The sequence below is a fragment of the Muscardinus avellanarius genome (genome assembly GCF_963383645.1).
Source record: "Muscardinus avellanarius genome assembly, chromosome: 9".
Lineage (NCBI taxonomy): Eukaryota > Metazoa > Chordata > Mammalia > Rodentia > Gliridae > Muscardinus > Muscardinus avellanarius.
This window is the reverse complement of record NC_137795.1, coordinates 93,853,401-93,870,466: the sequence shown is the minus strand read 5'-3', so window position 1 is coordinate 93,870,466 and position 17,066 is coordinate 93,853,401. Positions and strand designations below refer to the sequence as shown.

The 17,066-nt window shown below is 38.9% G+C and overlaps 1 protein-coding gene across 1 annotated transcript in view; it reads right to left on the bottom strand.

The window, feature by feature from the left end:
* LRGUK (leucine rich repeats and guanylate kinase domain containing) overlaps window positions 1-17,066 on the bottom strand; it is a gene marked incomplete at both ends in the record, with an annotated part of 115,026 nt that overhangs the window by 20,446 nt on the left and 77,514 nt on the right. The window contains 2 exons of the mRNA XM_080701233.1: window positions 7,901-8,040; window positions 9,567-9,720. Of these exons, the coding sequence (XP_080557359.1) occupies window positions 7,901-8,040; window positions 9,567-9,720 (294 nt within the window). The remainder of the gene's footprint in view (window positions 1-7,900; window positions 8,041-9,566; window positions 9,721-17,066) is intronic.

The window sequence follows — 17,066 nt, the reverse complement described above, 5'->3', positions numbered from 1 at the left end:
GACCTAGATTCTTCGCTCTCAGTTCTTTAGCCACCTCTCTGGACCTTTGTCATCGTGGGTTTCAGCATCCCCTGGATCCCTGCTTCACAGATCGCCCTTGCTTCTCAAGCCACGGGCCTCAGCCCCCCTCTCCTAGCTCAGCATGGGTCAAGTCACTCACTGAGGCCGGCCCAGGTAGAGCAGGAGTGTCAGCTATTTCACTCCACCAGGGGGCCTCTTAGACCCCCAGGGCTGCCGGCATCTCTCAAGTCCTGTATGACCCTTTTCAACTCTTACCACTCTTTCCCCCTCCAGAGATAAACAGTTTTACCTCCTAAACTTGTGTTTCTAAAGGAGTGGTTACCATTAAAGTCAGAGGGTGTTTACTTGCTCTTCAGATGCACATACGTGGAATCACACAGCATGCCTGCTTTTGACTCAGAATTCTTTAGGTCGACAGTATGTTTGCAAGATACACAAGGATCAAAGTTGGTTCATACATTATTAAACATATTTAATTATATGAACTGAAAATTCGAAAATTTACTGAGCCATTCTACTGCTGATGGACATTTGAGGTTTCAGTTTAGGACAATGAATAATGTTCTTATAAACACTCTTGTACATTATCTTCTGGGACACACGCTTCTATTTTCTTTTGGGTGCACTCAGGAATAACATGGTTGGAGCCCAGGATATGTATATATAGTAAATAGTGCTCAATTATTTTCTAAAGTATACCAGTCTAACCTCCTACTGTCTTATAAGATTTTTCACTGACACGTGTTAGCAGTCTGCCTTTAAAACTTTAACACTGTTGGTTTATCTCATTATAGTTATAATTCATTTTCCTGAGGTTTTATGTATCTGCTCATATGACTGTTGACCATCTGAATAGTATCTTTTATGAAGAAAATTTTCTATGGATTATCTGTTTCATTCTTAATAAATTAAAAGTGTGCTTTATATAGTCTGGATATAAACACTTTGTCAGTTTTGCTTATTGCAAATATCTTTGTGTGGTTTGTCTTTTTATACTGCTTTTTGATTAACAAAAATTCTTAATTTTTTAAAATAATTTTTTTATTGGTGCATTGTAGTCATACATCTTAATGGATAAAAGATGGTGGGGACGCCGGGCGTGGTGGCGCATGCTTGTAATCCTCGTGCTTGGGAGGCGGAGACAGGAGGATGGTGCAGGTCGAAGCCAGCCTTGCTGGCTTAAGAGACCCTGTTTCCAAATAAAATATAAAAAATAAGTCTGGGAGTGTAGCCCAGAGGTAGAAGGGTTCCATCCCCAGTACCACCACCAAAAAAAAAAAAAAAAAAAAAGATGGTGGGGACATACATGCACTCATCACCCAATTAGCCCTTAAAAAATTCTTAATTTTAATGTACCTCAATGTTTTAGAAATTTCCCTTGTAATTGGCTTCTGGTAATAGGTTTACCTTTCAGGATAATACTTCCTGAATTTCTGGTCAGATAATTTTTCACTGTTTTGTTTGCTCTCTGATATCTTCTAGTAGATTTCATTTTAATCTAGTTTTCTTTAGTTGTCTTTAGCAGCAGGGTTGGTCCAAATATCAAGTCTGCCTTTAGTGGAAATAAAAGTCCAATAAACCACTTTTCATGAATATAAATATTTTTGGTGATACAGAGAGGTGATGATCTCTCAAGAAGAGCTGCTGTTCTTGAACATAAGAAGTACAGTTGAGGGCCGGAAGCCTTCCCTACTTCCTGCCAATCACCATCACCATAGCAACTAACATTTGTTTTACAGTCAATAATTTACAGAGAAGTTTCCTATGCATTTAGTACAATGACTTTTTTTTAAGGTAGACAGTATTATCTTTACTTTGCAGAAGAGGAAATGGCATCTCATAGCAGATAAGTGACTTTTTTAAGATTACTCAGTAGGTGGCAAGACTATCACACGAGTAAATTCATTTTTCCTCTTGGGTCAAAGAGCCAGTAATTAAACAGAGAGGGAAACAAGCATAGATTTTTTTAAAAAAAAGCACACACCTAATAAGCATATACTTCTCCAACAGGTTATGACATGTGCCATATCTACCACTAAGAAATAAGACTGGTTTCCATAAGTTATACACAGCACTGGCCTCATTACTTTGCAATCACACCTTGACCACATGTAGCTGCACACTATGGGTACAGAACGAGCAGAATATTCGATTGGAGGGGTTGGGCTGAAAAGTCCCCATTACATAGCGAGTTGTGAGGCCAGTCTGAGCAGAAGAGGAATGCAATCTTCGGCATAAGCGGGAGATATGTTTCAGAGAAACAGAACTGCCTAAAAAGAATTAAAGATGGGAACTACTTTGTCTATTATTTTCTTGATAGTTCTCAAAGAAAAATATAAACACATTTAAGTGTACAGTTAAGACATCAAAAATGCCTATTCTTTTTCTTTCAAATATGTTTAAGATATAGGTTTTTCTTGACAGAAGAAATGGTAATTATTTTCTGCATTCCATTAAGACAATTCAAAAATATATAGAAACTTATGTTTGGGCAATTAAAAGGAAAATCGCATCTCTTTAGAGTTGCGTGAGAGATATAAGAGATAACTTACGTGAATGGACTTTCTACATAATGTGCCACTGAATCTTCTGTTGTGATCCTCGAAAGGTATGTTGCTAAGTAAAATTCCACTGTGTCATTAAAAACAAGGGTATGTTGGTTATTTTGCAGCACGATTCCCACTGTACAAAAGGTTGATCATCTGTGGGACCTTCTAAAATTTGACAAATATTTGCGGATTTTCAAAATAGGATTGAATTTGCAATCTTTTTTTTTTTTTCTTTGCTGGTCTGGGGATGGAACCCAGGAGCATTCTACCTCCGAACTACAGCCCCTGCCCTATTTTTTATTCTTTAGTTTGAAACCGGATCTCACTGAGTTACAGAGGGCCTCACTAAGTAGCTGAGGCTGTCCGCGAACTGTGATCCTCCGGTCTCAGCCTCCCGAATGCTGGGATTACAAGCGTGCGCCACCACGCCCGGCTTGAATTTGTGATCTTTAAAAGAATAAAAAGACACTAAAAATCATCTTAGATGAATTCGCCAATATATATCTATGGCGGTAGCAGTGCAGTATGACATTCTCACTACTTCCTTAAGTGAGATGTCAGCTCTTGGAGGACTTGATTTGCTTTTCTACAGAACCACCCTGTGACATTGTGTTCCCACCTACACTACCAGCACTGACAGGCAAGACACCTGAACCGCAGGGGTTCGTGCACCACAGCTAGTGTGGACCAGAAAATGCCAGCTCAGAGACAGGCTGCATGAGACATTCGGCTCCACACTGTGCTCTGGATGCCCTGGACCATGGGGGCTGAAAAGCTTCTCAGTGAGGTGCACTGCAGACAAGGGGTGACCCAGCATGTGAAAGTCGGTGAGACTCTTTTTTTTTTTTTTTTGTGGTGCTGGGGATGGAACCCAGGGCATTCCAAGCTATACCCCTAGCCCTATTTTTTATTCTCAATTTTGAAACGGGGCTCACTGAGTTACAAAGGATCTCACTAAGTAGCTGAGGCTGTCCATGAACTGCGATCATCCTGTCTCTGCTTCCCAAATGCTGGGATTACAAGCGTGAGCCACCACGCCCGGCTGGTGAGATTCTTTTTGACTGCAGAGGATCTGTAATACCTGCCAGCCTCAACAACTTAGTGAGACTTTAAGAAACTTAACAAAGCCCTGATTGAAAGTAAAAAAATAAAATAAAATAAGGCTGGGAGTGTAGCTCAGAGGCAGAATGCCTCCAGGTTCAATCCCCAGTGCCGAAAACAAAAACAAATAAACAACACAAAAGAGGACATGGACGCACAACTATTTCCTGATCCTAGAACATCTCAAAATCATCATGTCTTAGGGTAGAATGCACGACTATGCCTCTATATGCCGAGGCCTGAGACTTTATTTGGAAGTAAACAGTATTTGGTCTGACTTTTCTGAGCACTGTCTATGCTTCTGACTTTGGAAGATGATGGGATTATTTGCTCCAACCATGGCAGCCTCTTAGGAAAGCAAAGCCACAGAATCGACACCAAAACAAAAGTTCTGCCTCTTCTGCAAGCCCAGTTTTTTGTCTCTTTGCAGTCCCAGATTGTAATGGCCCCTTGAAGAGCTCGTAAGTTGTGCTTGGAGTTGATACGATTGAGTCTTGAGGGTTGTAAGCCCAGAGGCAGATGAATCCATCGTAATGGATTTATCTGGGTGGTGGCTGGAAGGGTGAGTCCCTGGGGCTGCAGCCTTGCAGATTATATTTGGTTCCTCCCCCTCCCCCTGTTCACTCTCTTGCTTTCAGCCTCTATGATGTGAGGAGCAAGCTGTGTACTCTCCCTCTCTGCCTCTGGCCTCCATGCCCTGAGATCCACAGTCCCCAGCCTCACATGGACTGAGCCTGAAACTATAAGAAAATAAACCTTCTTTCCTCTAAGTTATATGGTCAGTCTTCTGGATTATAGCCACAAGAATTCTGACCAGAACAAAGATCATAACATCAAATGATTACAAATGAAAAATGAACACGAGCTCATCGGAATGCCAGGCCCATTTTGCCCTTGATACTCCTGGGCATGTTGATTTCTTGAAGTTCCCGGAGAACTGAGTTGGGACCAACTGCCATGACTGATTTGAATAGTGTCACATTAGAAAACATAGGCTTCGTGGCAGGACTCACTTTTAGGTTCAGCTTAAAAATATTCAGAATTACATCCCAGCTACAGAGCAAGTATTCCCTTGAAATACATAGTTCCCATATTAAATTTATTGTAGTGATTTGCAATACTCACAAAAGAGGAGATGAGTGTCAGAGTTTTCAATGGGAGCCAAAGGGAAGGGTACTCATAAAAACCTCATATCAGATATTCTATTTTTAGAACCGGTATCTATTCTTAAACATAGAAAAAAAAATGGGCGACCGAGAAAAGCGGGGCTTAAGAGCCCCGCTAACAACCAATCTCCATTACCACAAAATCAGCGCCTTTCATAGCCAGAAAACACCATCACCAGAGAAACAAAAAAATTACCAGGCTCCAGAGAGAAAGCAGACTGAGAACAGAGCTCAGAGCCACAGAGATACACCGGCCTCACGCTCAAGGACGCGGCAGCAGCGCCATACTGCCGGCGGCAGCGGCGAATTCACCGGACGGCTACAGAAAGCCGAGGTGAGCCGCTGCGGAACAGCCAGGCGGGATTTTTCAGCACAGGGAACATCTAAAGCTCCCAGTGGCTGAGCTCAGCACACGCTGCAAGGACTCAGAGTGGAATTCAAAACCAAGAAGAAACAAGCCAGCCTCACGGCCGAGGGCGTAGCAGTGGCGCCATATTGCCACCGGCAGCAGCAGCAGCAAATTCAGCGAGTCCAGTACAGCTACATCTGCGAACTCAAGAACAGTGAGTCAAATTGTGGGCCACAGAGGAGAAATCCCAGTACTGTACTTCCTGGGACTTGACCCAGTGGGGGAGTGGCGGTGGCAGAGATATCACACCATAGGAGAACGTGCAACCTGGCACCCCCCATAGTTTAAAGCAGCCTCTATCGACTCCCTGGGTCGGAGACTCTGTGATATAACCCAGTAAAGGAGTAGTGGGGTCTGAGATACTACAGACTCGAGATCCAGAGCACCTTAAGTGAAGTCATAGTGACCCAAGGGAAGAACCCAGAGAAGGCACAAACTTCCGAAATCATGGGAAAGAGGAATAACACTGGAGCAATGAATGCCCACAACCCCACAACATAAGAACCCGATAAAACAGAAAATCAGAGATTTCTAGAAGATCAAATCAGGAAAATAACTATAGAAATAATAGAGGTGCTTCGAAAAGAACTCAGAGAGAGCCAAAAAGAGATAAAGGGTGCAATTAATGAAGTAAAGGCCTCAATTCAAAGCACAAACAACCCATTAGACCACATGGAGAACAGAATCTCGCTCCTAGAAGACGATCATTCCAAAAATGAACGCATAGTTTCTAATCTAGAAAAAAATATCCAACAGCAGGAATCTGACATTGAAGAAATATGGGCCCATTTTAAGAGAGCTAACCTAAGAATAATTGGAATAGAGGAGGGAAAAGAAAGTGATACCAAAGGGATCAACAATCTCTTCAAGGAAGTAATAGCAGAAAATTTTCCAGACATAGAGCAAGAGGTTGATACACAGATCCAGGAAACGTATAGAACCCCCATTAGAGAGGATCAGAGAAGAGGATCCCCACGCCACATAATTGTCAAAATGACCAATGTGGAAGCCAAGCAGAGAATCTTAAAGGCAACAAAAACAAAGGGCCAAGTGTCATTCAGAGGCAAACCAATTAGAATCACTCCAGACTTCCCAAACCAAGTCATGAGAACCAGAAGGGCTTTGAGTAACATATTCCAAACTCTGAAAGAAAACAACTTCCAGACAAAAATTTTCTACCCAGCAAAACTTTCTGTCAAATTAGATGGAAAAATAAGAAGCTTCCATGACAAACAGAAACTGAAGGAATTTATGTCTTCAAAACCAGCGCTAGAGAAAATACTCAAAGAGATTAACTACAAAGAAGAAATAGGTAACACACAACAGAACCAGAGAAACAAGATTTTCCATTCAACAGACAACTAAGATTGGTTATCTGTGGACATTCATTATTTTAGTCTTATACCTATCTCTAAATTGTATTGTTTGCCTTTATTGTTGTTAATTTTTAGGATTTCTAGTTGGAATATTAATATACCTTCAGATATAGCATTTGGAAATATTTTATCCAATTCTATTAGTAACTTTTAACTCTGTTTACATTGTCTTTGGATATACAATGTTTTTTTTATTTTTTAGGGAGTTTGTATACTCTTCTGTTGCCTGTGCCATTGAAATCATATCCAAGAAATCACTGCCAATTTCAATGTTGTGAGGTTTTATGACCCAGATTTTCTTCTAAAAGCTTATAGTCTTAAGATTTATATTTAGGTCTTTTATCTATTTTGAGTTAATACTTTTATATGGGATTAGGTAAGGGTCCAATTTTATTCTTTTCCATGTAATTATTATTTTTCAACAATATTTAGTTAAAAGATTATTATTTCCACCACCAAATGTTTGTGGAAACCTTGTCATAAATAACTTGATAATATAGGGAAGAATTTAGCTCTAGGCTTGTATTTAACTCCAATGGTTTATATATCTCCCTTTAGAACAGTACTACACTGTTTCAATTATTGTAGCTTTATATGGTTTGAAATCAGAAAATATATATCTGCTAGCTTTGTTCTTTTTCAAGATCGTTTTGGGTATCTAAAATCCATATTCTATATTAGGATAGATCTTTTTCTGAAAAATAAATATATAAATATATGATAGTTTCACCTAAAAAAAATAGAAAAAAAATATTCTCTGGTAAGAAAGAAAGCAAAAAGAAATATTGAAATGTTATCTTTAAGTCATCAAAAGCTTGGTATCAGACAAATGAAACTGTTATGTGAGGTTATCATTTTTAATTTTGGATAAATTGCTATAATACTAGATGTCAACCACTAAGCCAAGCATGGGAAGGAGGGATGGGGAGGGAATGGGGTGGGGATCGGGTGGGGGCTGACTGGGCGATGTGTGCATGTATGTCTACAAAAGTTTGTATCCCACTATGATGTATGAATACAGTGCACCAATAAAAATAAATAAATAAATAGAATGAAAAAAAAAGAAAAAAATATGTGTGGGTATGGTGTGTGTGTGTGTGTGTGTGTGTGTGTGTGTGTGTGTGTGTGTTGAGGGTGTGGGTGAAATCCTGTCCTTGGTTGACTCCAGAGAACAGTTTTCAGGGAACTTACTCATCTCCAAGTATTACATCCATTTTCCTGTGACATTATGTATGACTCAGTTGCTACTTCACATTACCCCTTCTGTCCCTTCCTTACCACTGGCGTTTTTTTAGAAGCAAGTTTGGCCCATAATTTAATAAAGTAGTTTCTGTCTGTAGAATCCAGGAAATCACTCATATTTGAAGCAGTTGACTTCCTGGAAGATTCCTCAAATTTCAGATAGGATGTCTTAACATCTGATAGGAAAAAAAATTTAAAATAAATCACATAAAATAGAATAAGAGAACTTTCTGAAGTGATAGACATATTGTATGTTGGCTCAAACATAAAAGTGGTATAACTAAAGTTTGTGCATTCCAATGTAAAAATAAATAAAAATATATCTTAAAATAATAATTATTAATAACAAAGTCAGTCCATATCACCAAGAAACAAATCCTGGGAGTAAAACTAATAATCAATACAGTTTATGAATCAATACAGTTTATTAAAGGAGGTAAAACATGCCGGGCGTGGTGGCTCATGCTTGTAATCCCCACGCTTGGGAGGTGGAGACAGGAGGATCACGCAGGTTCGAAGCCAGCTGCGCTGGCTTAAGAGACCCTGTCTTCAAATAATAATATAAAAAATAGGTCTGGGAGGTAGATCGGAGGTAGAAGGGCTTCCAGGAACCCCAGTATTACCCCAAACAAAAACAAAAAAACCCCAAACAAACAAACAAAAAACTGGAAAAAATGAGGTAAAACATGTCAGAAACAGTGGCTGCTAAATTCTTAATTGCAAAGTCACTTTTCTCCATGTGACAGAATTCTTCCAAAAGGCTAAAAAGAAAACAAAATATCCAGTGCTAAGAAGCAACTTTGAAATAGAATGGATGAATAATGGGGTCCCAGGATATGTCTCTAGGTGATATGGGCCGACTTTACTATTAATATTATTCCCTTTAACAAAGTTTACTCACAAATAATCTCTAACATTTTCTTTAAGACATTAGAATGTCCAGAGACCTAGCACAGAAAAATATTAATTTCTGTTATTGCTCATCTATAGAGGGTCCAGGTGTAAATCCTTTAGACATATACGAGTATCAGTGCTTCTAGTATTGTTTTTTAAATGTGAAAATAGATAATTTCAACATATATATTTGTCAACATGGCTGACTGAGCAATGTGAGAAGACCCTCAACCCAAAGACAAAAATATGCTAATGTGCAACAGAAATGTATTTTGTTTTTAATACCTAGACAGGCTAAAAATCAAGAAAGAAGATTTTCCAGGTATGAAGTGAAAACTCTTATCTGTGGCTGGGGCTGGGGCACCTGGACTGAGAGAGGGGAGGCCATGATCCCTGGTTGCCTGGCAGACAAAACCTGGGCTCTGATAAGGTAAGGAGCTGGAAAGGTAGTGTCTCAAAATCTCAGCCCATAGGTGTGGGGCCTTTACCTGAGCACACAGGTTCACCTGGACCAAGGACAGAAACACCTGTAGGGATCAGTCCCCAGCTTCTGTGCTGTGTGCTGGTGTGGAATCTCAACTTGAACTCCCACCAAACTGTGTGGCAGTCCCAAGCCAATAACCCAAGTGAAAGCTGTTGTCAACAGCTGTTGTCAACATGTAAGGCTACTGAATGACGGCAGGGAAGTGAAAGGCGCCACAAGCCAGCACCTGTCTGGAGAGAGCAGGAGAGGGATTCAAGGGAAGCCGCATATGGTCCAGGCATGGGTCCAAGGGCAATCCCAGAACGCCCAAGTCACTGTGTGTACTCCAGCCACAGTGATACAAGACGACAACTGTCTTCGGGGCCTTCTGTTGTTCAATCTTCATGATAGAAGATTGAGTACCTATGATGTGCTGGATATTGTACAGGATGCTGGGGATGTAGCAGGAAACAGAAAGTCTGCCTGTGGGGATGCCATTCTAATTTTCAGACAAGACACAGAGCACATGAAAAATGTCAGATAATCACGGATGCATGGGGTAAAGCTGGAGTAAAGCTGGGGTAAAGCTCCAGTAGAGCTAGAGACAGGGACAGAGTGAGAGATGGTACAGTGTTTACAATTAGTTCTCTTGTAAGGGGGTGATATGGGAACAAAAATTTAAAGATATAAAGGAGGAAAGTGTTCAAATATATGGGCAGGGGGATGGAGCCAGAAACATATTTAATATGAGTGTATCCGCATTAAAAATTTATTGCTGCTGAGAAGAGGAGTATACAGGGTAGATCCTGAGCTTTTTTTTTTTAAATACTTGTTCTATGGCCAATAAACACATGAAAAAATGTTCTTCATCATTAAAAGTCAGAAAAATGCAAATCAAAACTAGACTGAGATTCCACCTAAACCCAATCAGAATGGCAATCATCAAGAAGCCAAACAACAAAAAAAGCTGGCAAGGATGTGGGGAAACAGGAACTCTTCTACACTGTTGGTGGGACTGCACATTAGTACAACTGCTATGGAGATCAGTGTGGAGATTCCTAAGAAAACTGGGAGTGGATACACCATTTAACCCAGTGACACCACTTCTGGGTATTTTTCCAAAGGAACGGAAATCGGAGAACTACAGTAACATATGTGTATCCAGCTCATAGTGGCACAATTCACAGTAGCCAAATAATGAAACCAACATAGGTGGTCCATCAACAGATGAATGGGATTACAGAACTGTGGGATATATACACAATGGAATTCTACTCAACAATGAAGAAGGACAGAATTATGTCATTTGCAAGAAAATGATTGGACTTGGAGAACGTTATGTTAAGTGAGATTAGCTGTCACAGAAAGTGACGGATCAGTTGATTATGACCTTATGATCATTATTATGTGAGACTATAATGCACCAATAAAAGTATATTAAAGAAAGAAAATACTTGTCCTATTGAACAGAACATTATGAAAAAGGCCAGATGAATATAAACAAAGTGAAATATGATAAAATTAAAGAAGTTATATTCATTACAATAATTTCCATGAAAAGATCCTGTATATATTAAGGCTCATTTAAAATATATTTTGTATCAGAGTTCTTTTTTTTTTTTTTTTGGTATTGAGGATTGAGCCCAGGGGCATTCTACCTCTGAGCTACACACCATACCCTAGTTTTTATTGTTTATTTTAAAACAGGGTGTGACTAAATTGTGAAGGACCCCACTAAATGTCTGAGGCTGGTCACAAACCTGCGATCCTCCTGTCTCAGCCTCCAAAGTATTGGGATTACAAGTGTGTGCCACCATGCCCAGCTCCAGAGTTCTTATTTCTAGCCTCCTAATATATAAACACAGCACCATAGTAAAATGGTGTAAATAAGTCAGGTTCAATCTGATGATTCAGTGTAGCTATAATTCCAACTATTTATTTATTTATTTATTTATTTATTTATTTATTTATTTATTGTGGTACTAGGGATGGAATCCAGGGGCATTCTACCTCTGAGCTATACCCCCAGTCCTATTTTTATTCTTTATTTTGAAACAGGGTCTCACTGAGCTGCAAAGGGCCTCACTAAGTAGCTGAGGCTGGCTATGAACCAAGATCCTCTGGTCTCAGCCTCTCGAATGCTGGGATGACAAACGTCAAGCGTGTGCCACCACGCCCGGCTAATCCAACAATTTAACATCTTAATGATTTCTCGGCAACAAAACATTTTGGGTAAAGATAATGTGTGTAGAATAATATTAAACTACACTATGATCCCACCACTTTAATGACATAATAGTTTCATACAGTTCCTAATTTATTTTCTGATGACTTACAACATCAATGGACAAAACATCTTACTTTCCAACTAAAAAACAAAAGAAAACCATAAATACTGTTGTTATAATACCCTGCCACAAGGCTTCTTAATATGATCATTTTCAAAGTAAGTTAGTTAAAGTACTCTTGAGGCAACGTTAAAAATATGCATAGATGTATAGTATCTCCACGTATACAAAAATGTGCACACACAGGCACCACACTATAATTTATAAAAAGAAGCAAATTCTACAGTATACAGATCACCTAAACTTATTTATTATTTTTTTATTTTTTGGTGTTACTAGGGTTCTTGGAAACCCTTCTATCTCTGGGCTACACTCCCAGACCTATTTTATTTTTGGAAACAGGGTCTCCTAGGGCAGCGTGGCTGGCTTCGAACCTGCGCGATCCTCCTGTCTCCGCCTCCCAAGCTCGGGGATTACAAGCGTGCGCCACCACGCCCGGCCTCACCTAAATTTATTTTAGCAATGAGGCATAAATGGATTTAATGAGGCATAGCAGATTTTTTTTTGGGGGGGGGACACTGGGAAGTGAACCCAGGAGCATTCTTCCTCCAAGATTCAACCCCAAACCCACCTTTTAAATTTTGAAACAAGGTCTCACTAAATTGCTGAGGCTGGCCTCAAACCTGTGATCCTCCTATCTCAGTCCCCCAAGTACTGGGATTACAGGGTTGTGCCACTACTCCCAGCTGCATGGCAGATGCCAAAGTTATTTTATAGATTAGTATCATTGCCAAATGCAGTGAACTATAAATGAAATGTCTAGGAAAATGAACTACATTTCAAAATAATTCTAAATGTCTTAGACTTTTTATTTAGGACTTACATTCCCCGAAGTCAAATAAGTTAATACTATTTGCGGAAACAATTTAATAGGGTAAGTATAGAATAACAAATGCAGAAAAGCTCCTAAGAATATGTTTGCATCTATACTTAATATCATGTCATCTTACAGGCCACATAGGACCTTCTATTGCATAAAGTAGAAAAATATTGATGGTTTGTGCAGATATCGAGGTCAACAACTAATTATAAAATTATCATTTGGGGGGTCAAATTGTGAATATTTCAAAAACAAAAATTCCTTTTTTAATAACCAGTGTGTCTACATTAATAAGCTTACTTGCATAGCAAGGATAATCACTCTCCTATTCAAACATGAGATGACTGCTTTTAAAAATGACCTTTTTAAATATTTAAATAATACCTTGCAAAAATAAAACCATCTACACTAGAGTTCCTCTTTATTTAAAAGCACCTGGAAACCAAGTATTAGTTTTCTGACAAAATTCCTTCGATGCACAAATGACTTCAATTATTCATTTTTCTTCACTCAAAGGAAGGTCTTAAAAATATACAGTTAGTTTTATTAAAAGCTAATAAGAGTAATTTATACCTACATCATGAACTGCAATACAAATATAAAACATAAAAATCTACAAAAAGCCCTATAAAAGAGTCTTCATACTAAAATATGAAACCATGAAAAGGGCTTAAAATAAATTAGAACACAATAATCTGTATGGAGTTTAAAATATTTATTTCTAATAGAATAATTACATAATTTATAATGGGAATTTAAGAAAACATTTAGTTCACTGAAACTGCTATCACAAAACTGAATGCGTGCAAAGGAGCAATTTTTTCACAACAGAATTCCATCTTAAAAGTCTTATCTATCTGTGCTTTCAAAAAAGGAATTATAGCAATTAGAAAAAAAACAATTTCACACTGTATCCATGGTCATATTTTGCTATTTTATATTCCATATATATTTTATATTCCATAGCAAAATAAAGTTTTCTAGTAGAAAGTTATCATCACTTAAGTCCAAGGAAATAGAGTAATAATGTTCATGTTTACATGGCAAAATGGATACATTTATTAAACTATTATCACAGTAAAGTGCTATATTCTTGTGTCCACTCAAAGGAATAATTAGCCATTTAAACATAAGGAGAAGCAAATCTACAATTTGTTTGTATTTTGACCAATATACTTGAATAAATCTTTTTTAGTTTGACACCATCCCCCCTGAGCTACCTTGGTGTGCCTTTGAACAACTATGTTTCTGATGTGGCTTCATCCAACTTTGTACTGCCCTGTGTGCCAAGTAAGCTTTTGCTTGCAAAGAGAATATCTTTTCTGACTTACATGACCCTCCTGGCCTTAGCTCTCTGAGTAGATGGGACAACAGATGTACTCTCCTGGGCCTCACTATGACTCAGCTTTTCAGAGCAACCTTTAAAAAAATTTTTTTTTGTGTGTGCACTGTAGTCATACACATTAATGGAGTACAAGATGGTGGAGGCAAACGTGCACACATCGCTCATTTAGCCCTTCCCCACTTCCCTCCCCATTTCCTCCCTCTCCCTCCTTCTCATGTTTGGCTTACTGATTGATATGTTTATGAGCAACTTTTTAAAAGAGGTTATTTTATTGGACACTTCCTCCAGCAAAGATATTTTTTTCTTTCTTCATTTATCTTTTTTTTTTAAGAATTGGAAGGCCTGTAGATCTGTAAGTTGTAGAAGCCAGTCTTTGTCTCAACTAGCCATAAAGATAAAATAAAATGTCCACTATCTGGAATGAGTAACTAGGCCCCTCTCACTATCTTAGGAATCTGAAATCCAGAATCTACCTGATTTGATTGTATCAGTGACAAAATAATAACAGTAAAGCCGAGCGTGGTGGCGCACGCTTGTAATCCCAGCATTCGGGAGGCTGAGACCAGAGGATTGCGGTCTGCAGACAGCCTCAGCTACTTAATGAGTCCCTCTGCAACTCAGTGAGACCCGGTTCCAAAATAAAGAATAAAAATTAGGACAGGAGCTATAGCTCGGAGGTTGAATGCCCCTGGGTTCCATCCCCAGACCTGCAAAAAACAACAACAAAAAAATAATAACAGTAAAAGCAATAGATACCAGTCATTGAGCATACAATATGAGCCTGGTATTATTCCAAGTCTCTGACGTAGCACAGGGAGGTTCCCAATCCCCAGAAACTGAGTCTCCCTACTTTCTTCTCCAAGCTGTAATGCTGCCTGCGAACACCAATGAATAAAACCTCTTGGGCAGGGCGTGGTGGCGCACGCTTGTAATCCTAACATTTAGGAGGCTGAGACAGGAGGATCGCGGTTCACAGACAGCCTCAGCTACTTAGTGAAGCCCTCTGCAACTCAGTGAGATCCTGTTTCAAAATAAATAATAAAAAATAGGTCTGGGGGTGTAGCTTGGAGGTAAAATTGCCCTGGGTTCCATCTCCAGAACCGCAAAAATAAATAAATAAATAAATAAATAAATAAATAAATAAATAAAAATAATTAAATAAAAGAGAAAAAAAGAACCTCTTGGTCACATTTGGCTGAAATACAAGTGCTTTTCGATAACATTCTAATTTTATGTAAGCCCCTTAAGTTGAGGTTGACAAAGATTTTTAACAGACTTTCAGAGATGACTGTCTCATTGACCAAATATTTTCACCTAGCTTAAACAGGTAGAATCATCCTATTCCAATTAATGAAAAAACACAGCATTTTTTTTTGCTACTTACATGTTATTTCCTAACACTTGTTCAAGCACTTAATGTGTACCTGACATTGTTCTGGGTACTTCTCCATATATTAACTCATTTAATCCTTACAGCAATCCCGAGGTAGATACAATTGTCATCTTCATTGTGTACGTGAGAACTCTGTACTACAAAATTCACCTAAACTCACACGGCTGGACTGCAGTGAAACTGGAACTTCCCAGTATTATTCTGACTCAGTATCATTCACCATAATAAGTTTCTAAGGTTACAATCTTTAATAAAAGAGCTTCAGTTTTTGCTATCGGTGACTGCTCTCCTTTTGTTAGCTCTAACACTAGAGGTTTGGTCTTCTAACATTACCTCTCTGTCAGCAGCATAAATAAAGGGGAAGGCTCTTTTTCTCCTCTTTTCTGAATGCCTGATCAATATAAAAAAGGTATTTCTAGAATTATGTCTCTCAAACTGAATTGATTCAATTCATTTATAAACATAGTACGCTATATCCTATATCGACAGTGTAATACTATGAAGTAAAATTTAGAGAATCTTTTGTAACAAGATTATTTTCAGAGTTGTCATGGAGCAAAAGGCAGAGTCAGGTAAGTACTCGATGGTGGGAACACTACTGATTACGACTGTATTTTTTTATGGTTAGATACAGAATGCCCCGAAGAGCTCACATGTTCATCTTCAGAGCTGGTGTAAATCAGTTATCAGAGTTGTGACCTCATCAGTGGGTTAATCCCTGCAATGGATTTACCGGGTGGTAACCTAGGCAGATGGGGTGAGGCTAGAGAAGGTGGGTCCCGGGAGTGTGCTCTTATGGATTGTGCTGAGTCTGAATCCTCTCGTTTCTTTGCTTTCTTGTTTGCAACCTCCATGATGCAGAGCCCTTGCTTTCTCCCTCTTCTCTGCTTCTCTCCATGCCCTGATCTCTGCAGACCCTGTCTAACATAGACTGAACTCCAATCCAAACACTGTGAGCAAAACATTATCCTTCCTCTAAGCTGTGTGGTCAGTTACTTTGCATTATAGCAAATGTTGACTAAGACAGCTTCACAAAATAACTTATTACTATGCATATGAATTTTGGATATTTCTTATACTGAGTCTCAACACTGTCAAAGGACATAACTGCCATAGATACCACTTCCTTGTCTCAGATAAGTATTCAGCATAAAGGGGGCCACCCTGTCCAACTCCGCGTGAAGGCAGCCAGAGCAGGTAGGTAACCTGGTAAACAGGCCTCCAAGGACAGCACCACAGCAAAGCCCTAGCGTGCTCGTCCAGGGCTTTCCATACTGCAGGATGCAAACTACATTGTAAAATCAATTTAGCAGGTCACAAGCTGCACTCAGAAAATGAAAATTCAGCACCACAGGAAATATCAGAGTTGTATCCTTCTAGGGAGGGTGTTTTATGATGCTCTGTCTCCCGTGTTTGTATGCGTTTATTGGGTCATGATATTGCAAAATGTATTTCTAGTTATGAATCTTGGCCAAAAAAGTGTTGGAAAGTCAGGGATCTAATGAATACTAAGTGTGTGCAATTTTCTAGTACTGAGCACTATATTTAATAAAACAGACAGCTGGATTCTTTGTGGCCAACAAGTAGAGTTAGTCGGAATAAATGGATCATAGATCATAAAAGGACACATAAATTTCATCCACTCCAACGAATCACCCAGCATATGGAGAATTTTTGTAGATTCCCTTAATGGAGCATCTAACTTCTGGAAGAAGCCTGTTCATTTCTCCTCAAATAACCTCTAACTCTTAGAAAGTTCTTCGTTATGCCAAGTTGAAATAGACCATAAGGCTGCTGCCTTTACACGAAATCTAGTCAGGAGTATGCGTGTGTGTGTGTGTGTGTGTGTGTGTGTAAGAATTTAATTCTGTTTACATTTTCTAAACAGATCCATTGTAGAAAATTTAGAAAACACAAAGGAATATAAATATTTTTAATT